This window comes from Lepus europaeus, chromosome 15 (genome assembly GCF_033115175.1).
Source record: "Lepus europaeus isolate LE1 chromosome 15, mLepTim1.pri, whole genome shotgun sequence".
NCBI lineage: Eukaryota > Metazoa > Chordata > Mammalia > Lagomorpha > Leporidae > Lepus > Lepus europaeus.
This window is the reverse complement of record NC_084841.1, coordinates 10,365,867-10,383,587: the sequence shown is the minus strand read 5'-3', so window position 1 is coordinate 10,383,587 and position 17,721 is coordinate 10,365,867. Positions and strand designations below refer to the sequence as shown.

Here is a 17,721-nt window from a genome sequence, read left to right as displayed (position 1 = left end):
CCCCAATATTTTTTTTTTTTTTTTTTTTTTTAGAAAATTCTAAGACTTCATGGTTCAGGAGTGAGGCTTCTCACTGTCTTAAGTTGTACAGTGAAGATAATTTAAACTTCTTCATTAGCCCACACAGTTTTAGCCTCTGGCCATTGCAATTACTTAAGACAACATCGCACTTACTTTTTTGTTATTCCTTCCATCAGGTTTCTATATCCAAGGGCACTACCTGAGTTTTTGGGTTCTGAATCTTATAACATTATAAATACAAATTTATTTTCAGGACTTGGAAAGGGTCAGTGCAAGTATAGGACCCTGAACTTGAGACTCATTAGTTTCTTGGTAGAACACTTCTCTCTACAGCCAAGGAATACTTGATTGCCATGGCACTGAATCTGATCCCAAAGGAACAGCATTACATCTTGCCAAAGAACAGAAATAACAACAAACATTTGTGTTTACTTTCCAATTTTTTAAAATTTTGTTTAACTACTGTGTGTAGCCTGTGAGATGGGTAGGGAGGTAGGAAAGGCATGCTTTTTAATGATTAGCTATAGATAACAAGCTTAATCTCTGAGATGTTGTTCTGCAACGTTACATGGTGAGTGAGTGGAAGAGGGCCATTGGTTCCTGTATCTGAGAACTGCAGCTACCACACTGTCCTCATTAAGCTGGGCTGCTTGGAGACTGATGTGACCAGAATGGGAGCTGGGTTTGGATGAGAAAACTTGTATAACCAAGAGCTCCTCTATCATGTTTGCTACAGAATTGGAATTTGTATGGTGTAGGTCCTTGACAATGTCGACCAGATAATCTGATGGTATGGAATGACAGGTTCTTCAAGAGTCTGATTTCACTTAGGAAACTTTAGAGGTTTTTTTTTTTTTTTTCCCTTTATCACCTGTATATTAAATATTTCTTTTAGAAAATAAATTTTTCTCCTAGAATATAGATTATTTGAAATTAGTTTAGTATTGTGTTAGATTTTATGGTTAACTTTTTATTGTTTTGAAATTGATTTTGTGTATTTTGTCTTGTATTTCCTAGTCTTAACTTTCTAAAAGCTTAACTTTCTGAAAGAATGGTAACTGACATGAGGGGCATGGAGAAAGAATAAAATTTTTTTTTCCATTTTTTATACAAATTTTTTTTTGTCTTTCGACATAGATCTATGACTGCATTCTGTCAGTTTCTTCCCGAGAGGGTGAGGTGATTGAATTGGACAAACCTGTGATGGCAGAGGGCAATGTAGAAGTTTGGCTTAATTCTCTCCTGGAGGAATCTCAGTCCTCGTTACATCATGTGATTCGTCAGGCAGCTGCAAATATTCAAGAAACAGGTTTCCAATTGATTGAATTTCTTCCTTCCTTCCCTGCTCAGGTCAGTGTATTGAAATTAGGAAGTATTTTGGTAAAACTTATCATCTTAAACCTCAGACATTGCCTATTATAAGCCTCACAAATGAACCTACAGCTTAACTCTGGACCCTAAGATTTTCTTAAGGATCCACTAAATATAGATAAGCTTACAGATTCCAACTGCAGATTATTTAATCTTATATATTTATATCTTTATGTGACAATGTATATAAATTGTGAAAACATACAGAGTGGATGCTTTACTACAAAGATAAAAATGGATTTCAGCATTAAAATACAGGAAATAATGTTTTCTTAGTCATTGTGATCTACAAATATTTTTGAATATTTACTATGTATAAATAATGTGCTAGTTTGAATAAAACAAGTCTAAGACATATTCTTTACCTGTAAGTAACTTAAAATCTATTCAGGGAAATATGTGACAAATGTAATCATTTGAGATTTTGAGAAAAAAATTGTAGATACATCATGAGGCTATACATATTTAATTGCTAGATGAAAATAATATGAATAGAGTTTTAATAGGTTTTGAGACCAGGTGTCAAGTTGATGTAACCGTGACTCTTTATTTGCATAATGATTACAAATATTTATTATATGGTGATTTCTGATTAAATAGATAAATATGCCACACACTCATAAAGCCCTTTTATTTCCATAAGGTTGGATTATTAGGAATTCAAATGATATGGACAAGAGATTCAGAAGAAGCCCTTAGAAATGCCAAGTTTGATAAAAAAATCATGCAGAAAACCAATCAGTTTTTCCTGGAGCTACTGAACACACTGATAGACATCACCACAAAGGATCTGAGTTCCGTGGAGCGAGTTAAATTTGAGACTCTGATTACTATTCACGTGCACCAAAGGGATATCTTCGATGACCTGGTAAATTCTTTATAAATGCTGTGACATATACAGAAGAGTAAATATTAGACACTATCTGTGTTTACCCACTGGAATTAGTTTGATTGAATTCAGAAAAGGTTAAATTCAGGCAAAGAATCATCTCAGGATTGAAGCTTGTTTGTCAGACTTTCTTTTCAGTCATTACTTGAAATTTCAGTCATATTCTGATGATCTATACTATGCTACAATTAGCATAGAGACAATTAGACTCTATTTTTAAAGTCCTTATATGATTATTTTAATGCTAAAAAGTCATGTAGCAACTGGAAGGCTTTCATTTATCTCATACTCCTTTTAGTTATTTATTGGAGAGTACTAGTTTTGTGCTGCAGAAATTAATATTGCTAGTAGAGCTATTTAGGGCTTCCCTTAAGGCTTTTGATAAATCACATCCTTAACAAGTTTTCACATTTTATGTCATTGATTGCAAATGGTCTTTCCTAATATAGCTTGTGACACTCAGGTGTCATGCAGATTTTTGCTTATCAAGAAAGAACAGTGTAGGAAAAAGGAGGGTTCAATAGTTACAGAAAATGGGAAATGTGAAAAAGAAGTGAAATTTGTCCTTTACTATAAAATACAACATTAAATAAGAGACAAGAAGCTCTTATTTTCATAATAATTTTCTGGATTTTGTCTCACCCATTATGTAAAAAAGATTATGAAAGATTGGTTCTGATGGAATGGCAATAAAAGACAGTACATTCCAGCTATTTTGTGCTCTTCTCCCTTCTTAATAGTTAAGCACACTGTTTGCTTCTCTGAGAAATAAAGAGGTCAAGGTAATTTTAGATTTCTTATTTGTCAAAGAAAAATGAGTAAAGTGCCTTAAAATTTTGGTAAAAAACTCCAGGCAAAAGCATCTGTTGGAAAGTAACCTGCCACTTAGATGTTAAAAATTTGGGCCTGCTGCCATTTGTAGGAAAAATAATTAATGGATTAAAAAAAAACCCCTAGGAATATAATTTGTCATAATCTTGAGAGATGTCTTTTTTCTAACATTGTTTATTTCTGTCTTTGCATGCCAGAACATGTTTTTCATGGGTTATATTCTGGGGTTGGGACTATGTTATTGGGCATTTAAGGGTCAAATTTCAGAAAGAGATATCTTATTTTTAAGATATAAAATGCCATTTAATTTAGAGGGTCATACTCCAGGATTTCTCTAGAATTTTCCTATTCCCACATCTTTTTTTTTTTTTTTTTTTTTGTAAAAGAGAGAGAGAATTAGATAGAGAAATGGCTGCAATGGCTGGAGATGCGCCGATCTGAAGCCAGGAGCCAGGAAGTTCTTCCAAGTCACCCATGTGGGTGCAGGGATACAAGGACTTGGTCCATCTTCTACTGCTTTCCCAGGCCATAGCAAAGAGCAAGATTGGAGGAGGAGCAGCTGAGACTCAAACTGTTGCTCAATAGGATGCTGGCATTGCAGGTGGCAGCTTTGTCTGCTACGCCACAGTGCCGGCCCCTCCCATATCTTCTAAAGCTTCTTTTTTGTTGATCAATATTTGAGTGAACTGGATGGTGGTAGAGCTGGCATCTCTGAACTAATTGGGTAGCCTTCGAGTTCCCTGTGTTTCACTGTATGGTCCACATGAATGCTTATACGTGTACTAAGTGAATACTCCTGGTCTCATTTCCAACATTATGGCTTTTGCATTTCAGTGTCACATGCACATCAAGAGCCCAACAGACTTTGAGTGGCTGAAGCAGTGCAGATTTTATTTTAATGAAGATTCTGACAAGATGATGATTCACATCACCGATGTGGCTTTCATATACCAGAATGAATTTTTAGGCTGCACCGACAGACTTGTCATAACTCCTCTCACAGACAGGTGATGGAGGGATTCTGTGATTTCAACCCCCCAACACTCCACTTCAACATTTTTATTCTCACGAGTTGCTCAGGGGATTTTTGCTTAATGTTTCTTAAGGTTTATAGAGTCTTTTTATATCAAAGCCTTTGAAATTCAGTATTTTTAGCTTTACACCTGTGTCTTCACCTGGAATTTAGATTTGCTTCCTTTGCATTTAGTATAACAGAGGCAAGGTTTAAATGTATCCATGGACATAGAATGGGTAAGAAAGCGAATTAATTGTTGTGTGACACCAGGTGCAAATCACAGCAGGCTTTGAAGGCTGCTGGAGTCTCTTGTCATCACACAGAGACAATGAAGATGACCTTTTCGCAGGAGAGAAATTGAGCAGGTGAAAGCGGTGGGGAGAAGCCTGGGCTATGCATGGGGAGTTGTCGATTCTGCTCTGTGCTGGTTGTATTTGCTTGGGCTATCTTTGCCATCTCCCTAGACTTCATCACTTCATCTGTTAGTGGAACTGGGTTGTCCCTGAAAGGTCCTTCCAGGGCTAGTGTTCTGTGATTTCTCAGTCTAATATGAACTTTGTGATATGAGGCACATTGTATATTCTCTGGTCAGGATATGCTGAATACTTAAAATGCCCAAACAGCTTAGTTGAATCCTTCTACCCTGTATTCATAATACAACATTGTGTGGCTCCTCATCATCAATCTTTGGCCTTAGCTGAAGCTGAACATGGTTCATTATCACAGAGTGATCCTTCAAGCTATAAGATTTAAAATGTTATCAGAGGCAATTTGAGTTTGATGTATTAACACTGTCATCTGCTAGGACTGATTGCCTGTGTGGTTCATTTATGGTGCTCATGGCAGTGTCCACTGTCAGTTGAAGCTGGAGGAGCTGCAAGAGATTTTTTGTGGGTCTCTTCTTCCTCTTGCATTTAGCTCTTTTAGCTTTTCTTATTCTCGCTGAAGTCTGAGTTGAAGATGGCTTTCATTGGCTGTGGCAGGTCCTTGTGGGGAAGGGGATTATCCAATAAGTCAAACATAGAAAGATGAATACCACATGGCCTCATCGTATTAAAAAATCAGACTCGTGGAAGTTCAGAGTTTGATGGTGGTTTTCAGAGCCTGGGGAGGGAGTGAATGAGGGATTGTTGGTCAAAGGGAACCAAGGCTCAGATGAGCAGGAGGAATAAGTGTTAACATCTATTCCACAGTAGGGTGACTGTGGAAGATAATAATGTGTATTTCAAAATAACCAAGAGAGAGCAATTCAAATGTCTTCCCATAAAAAATGGTAAGTAGATGAGGTTAGGCATATGTTAAATCACTTGGCTGAATCCTTCCATGTTGTAGCCATGTAACAGAATTTCATATTATACCTTATAAATATATGCAATAAATCGTGATTTGTGAGTTAAAATGATGATAATTTAAGAAACATGAAGAGTTCCCCAACAGGAAATCTTTATGAAAAGTGTATGTGCTTGTCTCCTGCCTCCTCTCTTTCACCCTCCAGTGCCTGCTTACCTTCCTCTCTCTTTATTGAGAAGACAGGTGGATTGATCTCCTGTGATCACATCCCTAATGTAAGCACCTGTCCTTGCATGGTCTCCGTCTTTCCTGGTTCTCTGGATGCATCATGCAGAGACAACATCTCCACTGACACTGGGATGTCCTCTCTGGGAGCAGCATCCGTTTCTACTTTCTGTGTATCGTGCTGATCACTGTGCAGCCCATACCCTGACCCCTCATCAAAACCCATCCAAAGAAGGTTCTCGCCTATTTTTGTCTTGAACTCATTCCATTCAGGCTCCTGGTGTTCATTTTCTATTGCTGCCTTACCAAATTACCACACATTTAGAAGTTTAAACAGCTCAAATTTGTTATTTTTAGGATTCTGTATGTCATAAATATGAGAGAGTTCTCACTGGACTAAAATCAGGGGTCAGTGGGACTGTGTTCCTTCCTGGAGACCCTAGGGGAGGATCTATAATGCTTTCATGTTGTTGGCTGAATTCTTTTACAAAAGAACACTCTTCACTAAGATGATTACTTTAACAAAGTAAGTACTGGAGACACAGATGCATTTGTGGTCAGCTTTTTGCTGATCCAGCTGGAAAAATTCAGTAACTGTGGCCACTTTCTTGACTCTGGGACATCATGCCATGTGGACAGAGCTGCAAACATTTCGGAGGATCAGACAGCCATTATCATTCCATAAAAGCATGTAGCACCTTTCTCCAAGCATCATGGTGTCTTTAATGACCAATCCTTCCTTCCACTTCTGAGCACACGTGGAGAAGACTGGAAGCACATACTACTGCTAGCGCTTAAGACAGAGGGCAGAGGGAGTTGATGGCTGATGCAGCATCTTATGTGCTTGATAAGAAATGTAGACAAGCATAACGATGTGTCTTTCTCTGTCATCGTCTTGCAATGTGTGAGACCACTCAGCTCTGCCCTTAGCGTATCTGTAGTGTTGGGTCAGACACCTCACTTCCCTCATCCCCTTCTTTTGGAATCATTGTGGGGACTAGAAGTGAAGCACACAGTGGTCTCCCCTTCTCCTTGGTGGATACATCTCAAAACCCCCAGAGGATGCCTGGAACCCCAGGGAGTACTGAAGTCTATGTACATTATATTTTTCCTGTACATCCATATATGCCTATGATAGTTTAATTATAAATGAGGCATAGTAAGAGATTAATAGAAACAATAAAATTAAACAATTATAACTGTGTACTGTAATAAGCCTTGTGTGAATGAACCCCCTCTCTGTTTCAAAAAATGCTCATCTAATATTTTTAGACCATGTTTACCACTAAGGGTAAATGAAACTGCAAAGAGTAAAACTGGATGAGAAGGGGCACCTAAATGCCCAGGCCAGAGCCCAGACACAGTAAATGTTGCTCTCATCATTATTTTTACTTTGAGCATTGCTTTTTGTAATCATTGAATAATATACTCTTTTGCAACCTTTCTTTTCACTTCCTCTTAAGCAAGTCCTGTAATCAAAGACTTTGTAACTAAACTAAGTTCTCAACAAAGTAAAGAGCCTTGCTGATATATGTGCCACTGCTATCTTTGGAAGCTTTTTAATGTTTTAGAATCCACAGGGGCCAAAACCACTTCTGGTTTACATGTTATGAAGTGCATCTACAGAGTAATTACTACTTAATACTAATGCTGGTGACAGATTTGGTTAAAACAAAATATAGTGAGCCTTGGGTCATGGGGTCTGTCATTGTTCGTTTGGCATCATGGTCACAGTCTGTGTCTCTAATTCCAGCTGTTGATGCAGGTGGAACCAATAGGAGTGTGCTGTTGGGCATATAAAAGCCAATTATGGCTGGCGCCGTGGCTCAATAGGCTAATCCTCCGCCTTGCGGCACCGGCACACTGGGTTCTAGTCCCGGTCGGGGCACCGGATTCTGTCCTGGTTGCCCCTCTTCCAGGCCAGCTCTCTGCTATGGCCCGGGAGTGCAGTGGAGGATGGCCCAAGTGCTTGGGCCCTGCACCCACATGGGAGACCAGGAGAAGCACCTGGCTCCTGGCTTCAGATCAGCCGTGGCGGCCGTTGGAGGGTGAACCAATGGCAAAAAGGAAGACCTTTCTCTTTGTCTCTCTCTCTCACTGTCCACTCTGTCAAAAAAAAAAAAAAGCCATTTATTTGCCAAAAAGTCACAGTACACAAGGTATCAGGGTCTAGACAAGCAGCTGGGGTGGGGGTTACAGGTATGAATTTGATCCAGCTTCTGATAGCAGAGAGTTTATTGCAGCCTAATCTCAAGGCAAAAAACTGGAATAGAACTCAGAGAAGGACACAGAAACACATAAAAGGTCCAATCTTATTTTTGAATGGAGACCTTTTGGAAATGACTTGGAGGAAGGAGATTGGAAAGGAAGACAGAGAAGCCAGGGGCAAGGTACACAAACATGTCGAATGCCCTGAGAAGAGTCACATGAACCTGTGTCTCGAGATGCTCTGACAGTTCTTGCAGTCACTGCAAGGTGGTGTGGGTACCAGTCTAGCAGTCGGGCTAAAGCCCGCTTAGTGGAAAAAGTAAGGGATCAGTGCTAAACATGCTGCCTACTTTTCATTAAGTAGAATGATTTCTTTGAGACAACAACTTGCTAAACAATCCCAGTTATGTAAGGAGGGTTTGTAAGACAGCAGAAGAGTGGCCAGAATTGAAAGGGGGTGCATTTCCTACCCTGAGAAGGTGATGTGTCCCAAGACCAGGTAACAAGGGGGCATGGCTTGCAGACACAGGCTGCCTTGAGTCTCAGGCCTCCCTGTGCACTCCTGAGAAGAGCTGCTCAACCTCCATGAGCCTCTTGCCCCATCTGTGAGATGGTTTCCCTTCAGGTCTCTCTGGGGATGCGATGAGAATCAAGGATGTGGCTGCATCATGCTGGCTATGGATGCTACATACTCTGCAAGGGCAGAAACGAGACCTTTGGTTAAAAGGCAAACCCTAGTACTCAAACAGTACTTTACACTTTGTGTTTCTGTGTGGATGCAAACTGTTGAAATCTTTTCTTAGTATATACCAAATTGATCTTCTGTATATACAGATAATTGAAAATGAATCTTGATGTGAATGGGATGGGAGAGGGAGCGGGAGATGGGATGGTTGCAGGTGGGAGGGAGGTTATGGGGGAAAAAGCCACTGTAATCCAAAAGCTGTACTTTTAGAAATTTTTATTTATTAAATAAAAGTTAAAAAAAGGCAAACTCTAAAGGAGAGAAGGGATCCTTCTGATCGTATACCTGTGCCTTCTGATCCATATCCAGCCTTGGTATGCACTCAGGGCTGAGGCATTTACTGGCTCCTTCTGGAACCCATTCTATTAGGATAGAGACCACAGAGGACTTCCTGTCTGTGTGCCCACTGTCCCTGTCTATCCCTCATGCTGAATGAGCACGTCCTCCTTTTTTGGGGAATCTTTCAAGTCATGGTGAATGCTTTATAGTTATGACATGAAAATCCTGAACAGTAGCACTTTGTGAACTGTCTCCTTTGACAACACCAGGTGGTGCTGGGACTCAAGTAATTTGCAGGTGAAAATTTTTCCTTTACAGGCATTCTTGTATTCACCCACAAAATCTTTTATTTGCTAATCTAATAAGATGTACTAGAAAGGAAATGCAGGTCTAGTGACGACCACAGAAATAGATTAAAGATGTGATTATTTAGCACTGCACTATTTCAGTCCCAAGTATATCAAATGACCAACAGTTAGATTCAAAAGGGAATTATCATTTAAATAGCTCCCAATGAATTTCACAGACAGTTTTCTTTCTTTTTGTCTTTATTATATATTAGAAGGTTTCTTTATTTGAAAGGCAGAGTGATGGTTGGGGGTGGTGGGTGGGTAGAGAAAGATAGAGAGAGAGAGAGAGATCTTTTATTCACTGGTTCATTCCCAACATGGCCCAGATTAGGCCAGGCCAAAGCCAGAAGCCACGAGCGTCAGGGGCCCCAGTGCTAGGGTCATCCTCCTCTGCTTTCCCAGGTATGTTACTAGGGAACTGGCTTGTGAGAAGACCAGATGGGACTCAAATGGTTACTGTAGTGAAGCAAGCTAACATATCTATCATCAAACATAATTTTTTTTGTGACAAACCAGCTAAAATCTATTTATTTAACAAAAATTTCCAGTACAATACAGTTGTATTGACTGTGGTCTTCCCGTTGCACTGTAGGTCTCTAGACTTGTCCATCTTCTATATCTGTTTTGTATCCTCTGACATGACTCTCACCATTTCTTCCATATGCCCCTCTCCTGGTAACCATTGAGTTATTTTCTGTCACTATATATTTGATCTTTTTGTCTCTTTCTAGACTCCACATATAAATGAAATCATGCAATGTTTGTCTCTCAGTGTCTGACTTTTTTCACTTAGCATAATGTCCTCCACATTATCTATCTTGTGGCAAATGGCAGGGTCTTCTTTTTTAGGGCTGAGTGATATTCGCACAAATAAACATACCATGTTTTCTTTATCCATGTGTCCATTGATAACTGAGTTGTTACTTGGTTTTGGGGAATAGTGCTGCAGTGAACATAGGATCCAGGTGTCTTTGCAAGGTGATGATTCTATCTGCTCTGGATATAGACCTAGAAGAGTGGTAGTTCCATTTTAATTTCCTTAGGAATCTCCAAACTGTTTTTCATGATGGCTGCACCAAACTACATTTCTACCATAAGGGTACAGGCTTCCTTTTTATCCACCCCCTCACCAACATTTGTTATTTCTTATCTTTTGGACAATAGTCATTTTGATGTATGTGAAGTGATGTCTCATAGTGGTTCTAGTTTGTGTTTCCCTGGTGATTAGTGATGTTGAGTGAATGTTATTCTTTTAGTGGATAGATTTCTGGGGAAAAATTGCTAAATAAATTTTGAAAATGCTGTGTACTATTTCTCATACTTGGAGATTCTCAGTATACATGATCACAAGAAAGCCTGAAAAGTTCAGCAGGAAATAAATCTGTTTAACCTTTTAAAGAGTTTTCAAACTTATTTGACTAGAGAGTACCCCTCCTTGGTCTCAACATGTGTTAACATCAAAGAGGAAAAGCATATTTTAGGTTTGAGTGTTAGGAATGTCACATAGGATCTTCTGTTTTGTGATCTTGGGTGGGTTTCCTTACGTTCTGGCTTGGTTGTGTTGCTTGTTCTTCTCCAGGTGTTACATCACGCTGGCCCAAGCCCTGGGAATGAGCATGGGGGGAGCTCCTGCTGGACCTGCAGGAACAGGCAAAACAGAGACCACCAAAGATATGGGACGATGTCTTGGGAAATATGTTGTGGTTTTCAACTGTTCAGATCAGATGGATTTTCGAGGACTTGGGAGAATTTTTAAAGGTGATGTTTATATATATATATATATATATATATATATTTTAATTTAACAAGAAATTTTGGCTATGGTAGACTAGTTTGTTGAGATTTATTTTTCGATAATTTGCAATGTTAATTTCATTCTTCAACTATGTAAAACTTACTGGAAAACCATGAATCTCATTCATGTTGTGTGGACCCTGGGTTAAGTTTACTTGCCTTTTGTAATGTTCCTTTATTCCTGCAGGTTGGCGTTTATAGATAAAGTGCCAAATTGTCAGCTATTTTGGGCCTCTTGATGCATGATCTATTTGTTCAGCTTTATTTTTTGAGCAAACCTTTCTCTGGTTCATTTTGGCAGCTGCATAATGTGCTTTTCCTGGGCTTTCCAAAATTACATAGTAATTGGATTTTCTGTTTAATTTGCTTTCTAAGGACTGGCACAATCTGGATCCTGGGGTTGTTTTGATGAATTTAACCGTATTGATCTACCAGTTCTCTCAGTTGCAGCCCAGCAAATTTCTATTATTCTCACCTGTAAAAAGGAACGTAAAAAATCTTTCATTTTTACTGATGGAGATAATGTGACTATGAACCCTGAATTTGGACTTTTTCTAACCATGGTAAGGAAGCTAGAAGAGCTACTGAATTTCAGCTGTCTTATCACACTCTTTATGTCTCTCCCTGGCCATATGTCATCTATTTTCCATGAATGAAAATTGGGATTGTAATTTTCACTCCTGTTTGAAAGCCTTTGGTGTTAAACAAAGATCATATAATAACTCATGACTTAGTTTGTTCAGGTGGAAGAAGAATGAGATATGTAAATGAGTTCCTTGGTTGTCATTCTGGTTTTGTTGTGTGTACATTGTGAATCTTTTAATATCATGCTGATGTATGCTTGTTGCCCCCTGATCTTACCATTTGTCCTTGGGTTTTGTTTTCTATTTAGAATCCCGGCTATGCTGGGCGGCAGGAGCTCCCTGAAAACTTGAAGATTAACTTCCGCTCAGTGGCCATGATGGTCCCCGACCGTCAGATTATCATAAGAGTGAAGTTGGCCAGTTGTGGCTTCATAGACAATGTTGTTTTGGCCAGGAAGTTTTTCACGCTCTACAAGCTGTGTGAGGAACAGCTTTCTAAGCAGGTGTGCCATTCTGCAGGTCTCTATGGGTTTATAAATGTTTCATCTTTCCTTTCGTGAAATGTTCTCATTTGAAAAACTGTAGATTGGGATTGTTGATAAAGTGCCTTACAGATACTAAATAGAAAGATGTTGTATCATTACTAAAGTAATTTTATATGTACTGCTAAAGCAATGAATATTTATATGTACAGTTAAAGAAATGAATATTTATAGCATAGGAATGAAGTAAATACTATTTGAACTGATTTAAAACCAAAGAATTATGGCTATTAACATCTGTTTTTTATGCCACCTATATATTCATCATAATGTGTGTTGTATTTTATTAGGGTTTTTACGAACTTCTCATTTATTCTTCTCATTTCTAAGGCCACTCAGGTGTGGCCAAGCTCTGCTAATTGCCATCTTCTCTCTTGTGACCTTGCTAGTTTCTTCTACTCTTTGGAGTATTAGGTTCAAACATCATGAGGTTTCACAGTTTAGAGGCCTGGAATTAATCATATATTATTTCTGCATTAGTTATCTGTTGTTGTATAATAGCCCAACCACAAATTTAGTGGCTTGAAATCATTCACATTTATGATTTCACAGTGTCTGCAGGTCAAGAGTCATCTAAACAGGGTCCTTTGCTTGGTGTCTACAAGGTTGTAGTCAAGGTGTTGTCTAGGGCTTTGGTTTTATCTGATGCTTGACTAGGGAATGATCTACTTCCAAGCTCTTGCAGGATGTGGACAGAACCCTGTTCCTTGAGGTTGTAAGTTGAGAGATTCCATTTCTTACTTGCTGTGCCTGGAGATCACCTTCAGTTCCTAGAGGCTATACATAGTTCTTTTTTTTTTTTTTTTTTTGCGATGTGGGATTCCCCAACATGGCCACTTAGCTTCTCAAAGTCAGCAAAGAAAAATATCCAGCAAAATGAGCGTTATAATCCTATGTAATGGACCACATAATTGCCTACATGTAATTGCATTCAACATACTGCCTCTGCTGCGTTCCATTAGTTAGGAGCAAATGACAGGTCCTGCCCATAGTCAAGCCGATAAGATCACGAAGAGGAATGAATATGAGGAGGTAGGCATCCCACTGCAGTTGTCTAGCACATAAGTAAAAACTACTAAAAATATGTTAAATAATGACATATTGCAATAAACATAAGGCTATAACATGAACAGTGTCTTCTAACATACATGACACTTCAGTTCTTCTCCTCACCCCAACTTTCATTCCAAACTTCTTTGACTATAGATTAATTTATTTTTATTTTTTATTTTTTTGACAGGCAGAGTGGATAGTGAGAGAGAGAGACAGAGAGAAAGGTCTTCCTTTGCCATTGGTTCACCCTCCAGTGGCCGCCGCGCTGATCCCAAGGCAGGAGCCAGGTGCTTATCCTGGTCTCCCATGTGGGTGCAGGGCCCAAACACTTGGGCCATCCTCCACTGCACTCATGGGCCATAGCAGAGAGCTGGCCTGGAAGAGGGGCAACCAGGACAGAATCCAGCCCCGACCGGGACTAGAACCCAGTGTGCTGGCACCGCAAGTCAGAGGATTAGCCTGTTGAGCCATGGCGCCGGCCATATAGATTAATTTTTTGTACCCACATGTTCAACCAAATTACATTCTGCCCAATTTTCTACATTTTCCTGTGTCAGAAACACACAGAATTTTGACCCTGGCCACAAACCTTCCTTGTTAGCCTGACCCTGACTCTGCTCTTCTGCCACCAACATTTCTAGTGTTGTCTGCTGTAATAACAACCTTGCTCACTTATTCTGTTTCTTCCCTCTGTCAAAGAAATAGTGTTTACGTGCTATTTACTGGAGGTAGAAAACTTCCCACATGACTGATTTTTGGCCTTTGTCTTTTATTTTAAAAGATTTATTTATCTATTTGAAAGACTTACAGAGAGAGGGAGAGACGGTGAGAGATCTTCCATCCACTGGTGCACTCCCTGATGGCCTCAACAGCCAGGGTTTGGCCAGGCTGAATTCAGGAGTCAGAAGCTTCATCTGGTTCTCCCATGTGGGTGGCAGGGGGCCCAAACACTCAGATCATCCTTTGAGGCTTTTCCCAGGCCATTAGCAAGGAACTGGATTGAAAGTGGAATGGTGTGGGCATGAACTTGTGCCCATATGAGATGCTGGCATTGCAGGCTGTGGCTTTACCTGCTACACCACAATACCAGCCCCTGCCCTTGTCTTAACTACTCCTTCACTTTTTGTGCCTTCACTCCCACAGACAAGGTCACTGTGGAATGAAATGTGTCAGTGTGTACAAAGTAGTTGGTCTCATGTGGATCTCTTGGTGAACATTCTGTGAATCTCCCTTTGTGCCCACAGATTTAACTCAAAGCCCAATTCTGATAGGAAGTTTTCCTTAATTGTCACCCACCAGCAATTCCAATTCATTGCTACTTTTATGCAAGTTTATTCATAATTATATTTTATTGTCTTTATTAGAGTTTAAATTCCCTGAGTATATGAACTCAATATGTGTGTTTTTGTGTCCTCCAACTAGTATTTAGTGAGGTACACAGCTCCCAGCTACTTTAGCAGATCACTGCTTTTTTGTTTTCCTCCAGTTAACTTTTTTATTGTGGTAACATATACAGCACTAAATTTGCCATCTGTTGTTTAATTATTTATTTGAAGGACAGTTACACACACACACACAGAGAGAGAGAGAGAGAGAGAGAGACAGAGAGAGACAGAGAGACAGAGAGACAGAGAGAGAGAGAGAGAGAGAGAGAGAAACAGAAAGAGCTGTGTTCCATCCAATGGTTCACTCCCAGATGGCCCCAATGGCTGGAACTTGGTTGACATGAAGGTAGGAGCCAGGAGCTTCTACTGGGTCTCCCATGTGGGTACAGTGGGCCAAGTATTTTGTCTAACTTCCACTGCTTTCCCAGGCACATTAACAGGGAGCTGAATTGGAAAGTGGAGTAGCAGGGACTCAAATGTGTGCCTGTATAGGATGTCGATGTCACAGGTTGCGGCTTGACCTACTACGCCACATTGCTGGCCCTGCCATGTAACCATTTTGAACTGTGTAGTATTTTCTATGATGTAGTGAACAGATTTCCTGAACTTTCACAACTTTTTTTTATCTTGAAAAACTGAAACTCTCAGGACTGGCACTGTGGCATAGCAGGTAAAGCTGCCACCTGCAGTGCTGGCATCCCATATGGGTGCTGATTCGAGTACCAGCTGATCCTCTTCCAAAGCAGCTCTCTGCCATGGCCTAGGAAAGCAGTAGAAGATGGCCCAAGTCTACTGTGGCTGTGAGTGAGACCTGGAGGAAGCTCCTGGCTTTGGTCTCTCTCTCTGTCTGCCTCTATCTTTCTGTAACTCTGCATTTCAAATAAATAAATAAATAAATAAATAAATACCTGACCAACAAAACAAAACAAAACCAAACCTACCTTTTCGCCTCCTCTCTAGTCTATTGTAACTACCATTCTGCTGTCTGTTTCTATGAATTTGACTTCTTTGGATGCCCCATATAAGTGAAGTCATATAATGCATGTATGTCTTTTTGTGACTGCAGGATTTTACTTAGCATAATATCCTCAAGGTTCATCCATGTTGTAGCATGTGATGAGATTTCCTTCTTTTAATGGTCAAATAATGTTCCACCATAGCTACATGCCACATTCTGTTTATCCATTCATCCCTTGATGGACATTTAAAGTGGATGGCTTCTACCTATTGGCTGTTGTGAATGCTGCTGTTATATGAACGTGGGTATGAAACTATCTCTTGGACACCCAGCTTTCATGTCTTTTGGATGTGTACCCAGCAGTGAGATTTCTGGATCGAATGACGGTTCTGTTTCTGTTTCTGAGGAACTGACGTTGTGTTTTTCACAGTGGTCGGATGCTTGGGTTTTAATCATTCTCTTTCTATGTGGAGTGGTTGAGCTTTTGTTGACAAGCTGGGCTTGGCCTTCTGATTGTCCTTTCTCTTTCTCTTGGTAATCCTGGAGCACAGCTGCTTCCCCTTTCTTTCTTATTTGTTAGTCAAAAGGCTTCATCTACGTGTATATGATGGTCATGACCGAGGTCCCAGTCTGGTGTCAGATTTAAGTCTAGTGACAGAAATAACTTTGTTGTGTAGGATTGATTAGGAAGAAGCTCACAGGGTGTCTGTCATTGCCTTTTCCCTGTCAAGCTCTATCAGTGAGTTCTGATCTAAGGGCCTCAGCTAGTGATTGTCTATGGGAGAACTTTCTGGATTTTTTTTTTTTTTTGAAAAAGAAATGTATTGCTCCACTTTTTGAGTGACTTTTCTAAATGAAAATCAGAATTTGTTCACTATTGTGAATATGCCTCTGTCAAATAAATGTACTTTCCATGGTAGGAAACATGGAGAATAAGCCCAGTGTGTCTCAAATTCTTCAGGTACATTATGATTTTGGGCTGCGTAATATTCTGTCGGTCCTGCGGACTTTGGGGGCAGCAAAGAGAGCCAGCCCCACGGACACGGAATCCACAATTGTCATGCGTGTACTACGAGACATGAATCTTTCAAAACTGGTAAGATTCATGTATGGAAATGTTCCACCTGCTTAAATATCATTTCAATTCACTAGGCACAAGTGAGATTTAGAAATATTGGCTTTAACTATGCTCATTTAAAATGCCTAATTACCAGATAAAGTGCTGAAAAGCATAACTTTAAATTAGACTTTTCAGAAATTCTTTTAGTAATGACTCATCTCTAGTCTAAAATATCTATTCATATAGAATTGAAATGGATTTTTTTAAAATCCACACATGAAAGTTCCAAATACCTTGAATCATTTTGTGTCTTAAAGCTAAAATCTTACCCTCTTAAAGTCTGTAGAGCCTTACAGAAAATTATATGTAAATTATACAAATATGTGATAATTTCACTCTCTCATAGCAGACACTAGTAATCAATGTCTGGTCTCAGTGGGTCCATGTATAGAGTGACAAAATGATATATTTTTATTTCAAAGAAAAAGTATGATCTAAATTCTGATTCATGGATTTCTTACTATACCGCATTAAAAAAAAACTCTTTTAATTTAAATCAGGAACTGTAGTCTATCTAATATACTGCCAAATTGGCTGTTTTGTGGAAAGATTGTCATGCAGGAGTATTTTCTTTCATTTCCTTCCTTTCTTTTCTCCTTACTTTTATTCTCTTATTCTTTTTATAACTTAAAGGAAAGGCAAGAAAAATGTTATTAATTTCAGTGATTATTATTGGTTGTACTGAAATAGTCTGGACTATTTTGGGTGTTTTTAGTTTGTACACTGTAGTATTTGTGTCATAATGGGTTGTCTGCTTTCCTTTTTTCTTTTTTAGATTGATGAAGATGAACCCTTATTTTTGAGTTTGATTGAAGATCTTTTCCCAAATATTCTTTTGGACAAGGCAGGTTACCTTGAACTGGAAGCAGCAATTAGTAGACAGGTAATGTTCCATAGGGCATCAAATGCTGTGTCTGTTTGCCTGAATTTAGTGAGAATCAATTGGTGTGGCTTGCACCTGTGGATTCTGAGAATGTAAAGCTAAAACTCTGATTTTAAGAGAGGTGATTGTATGGTAGTGAGAGTTCCTCTTGTCAGGGGATCTTCTACAGTGGCACAGC

The 17,721-nt window shown here is 39.3% G+C and overlaps 1 protein-coding gene across 1 annotated transcript in view; it reads left to right on the top strand.

Moving 5' to 3' along the window:
* DNAH5 (dynein axonemal heavy chain 5) overlaps positions 1 to 17,721 on the top strand; it is a 265,270-nt gene that overhangs the window by 100,986 nt on the left and 146,563 nt on the right. Inside the window, exons 33-40 of the mRNA XM_062212620.1 lie at positions 1,159 to 1,371; positions 2,036 to 2,260; positions 3,947 to 4,119; positions 10,804 to 10,982; positions 11,394 to 11,581; positions 11,911 to 12,105; positions 16,502 to 16,636; positions 17,436 to 17,543. Of these exons, the coding sequence (XP_062068604.1) occupies positions 1,159 to 1,371; positions 2,036 to 2,260; positions 3,947 to 4,119; positions 10,804 to 10,982; positions 11,394 to 11,581; positions 11,911 to 12,105; positions 16,502 to 16,636; positions 17,436 to 17,543 (1,416 nt within the window). The remainder of the gene's footprint in view (positions 1 to 1,158; positions 1,372 to 2,035; positions 2,261 to 3,946; positions 4,120 to 10,803; positions 10,983 to 11,393; positions 11,582 to 11,910; positions 12,106 to 16,501; positions 16,637 to 17,435; positions 17,544 to 17,721) is intronic.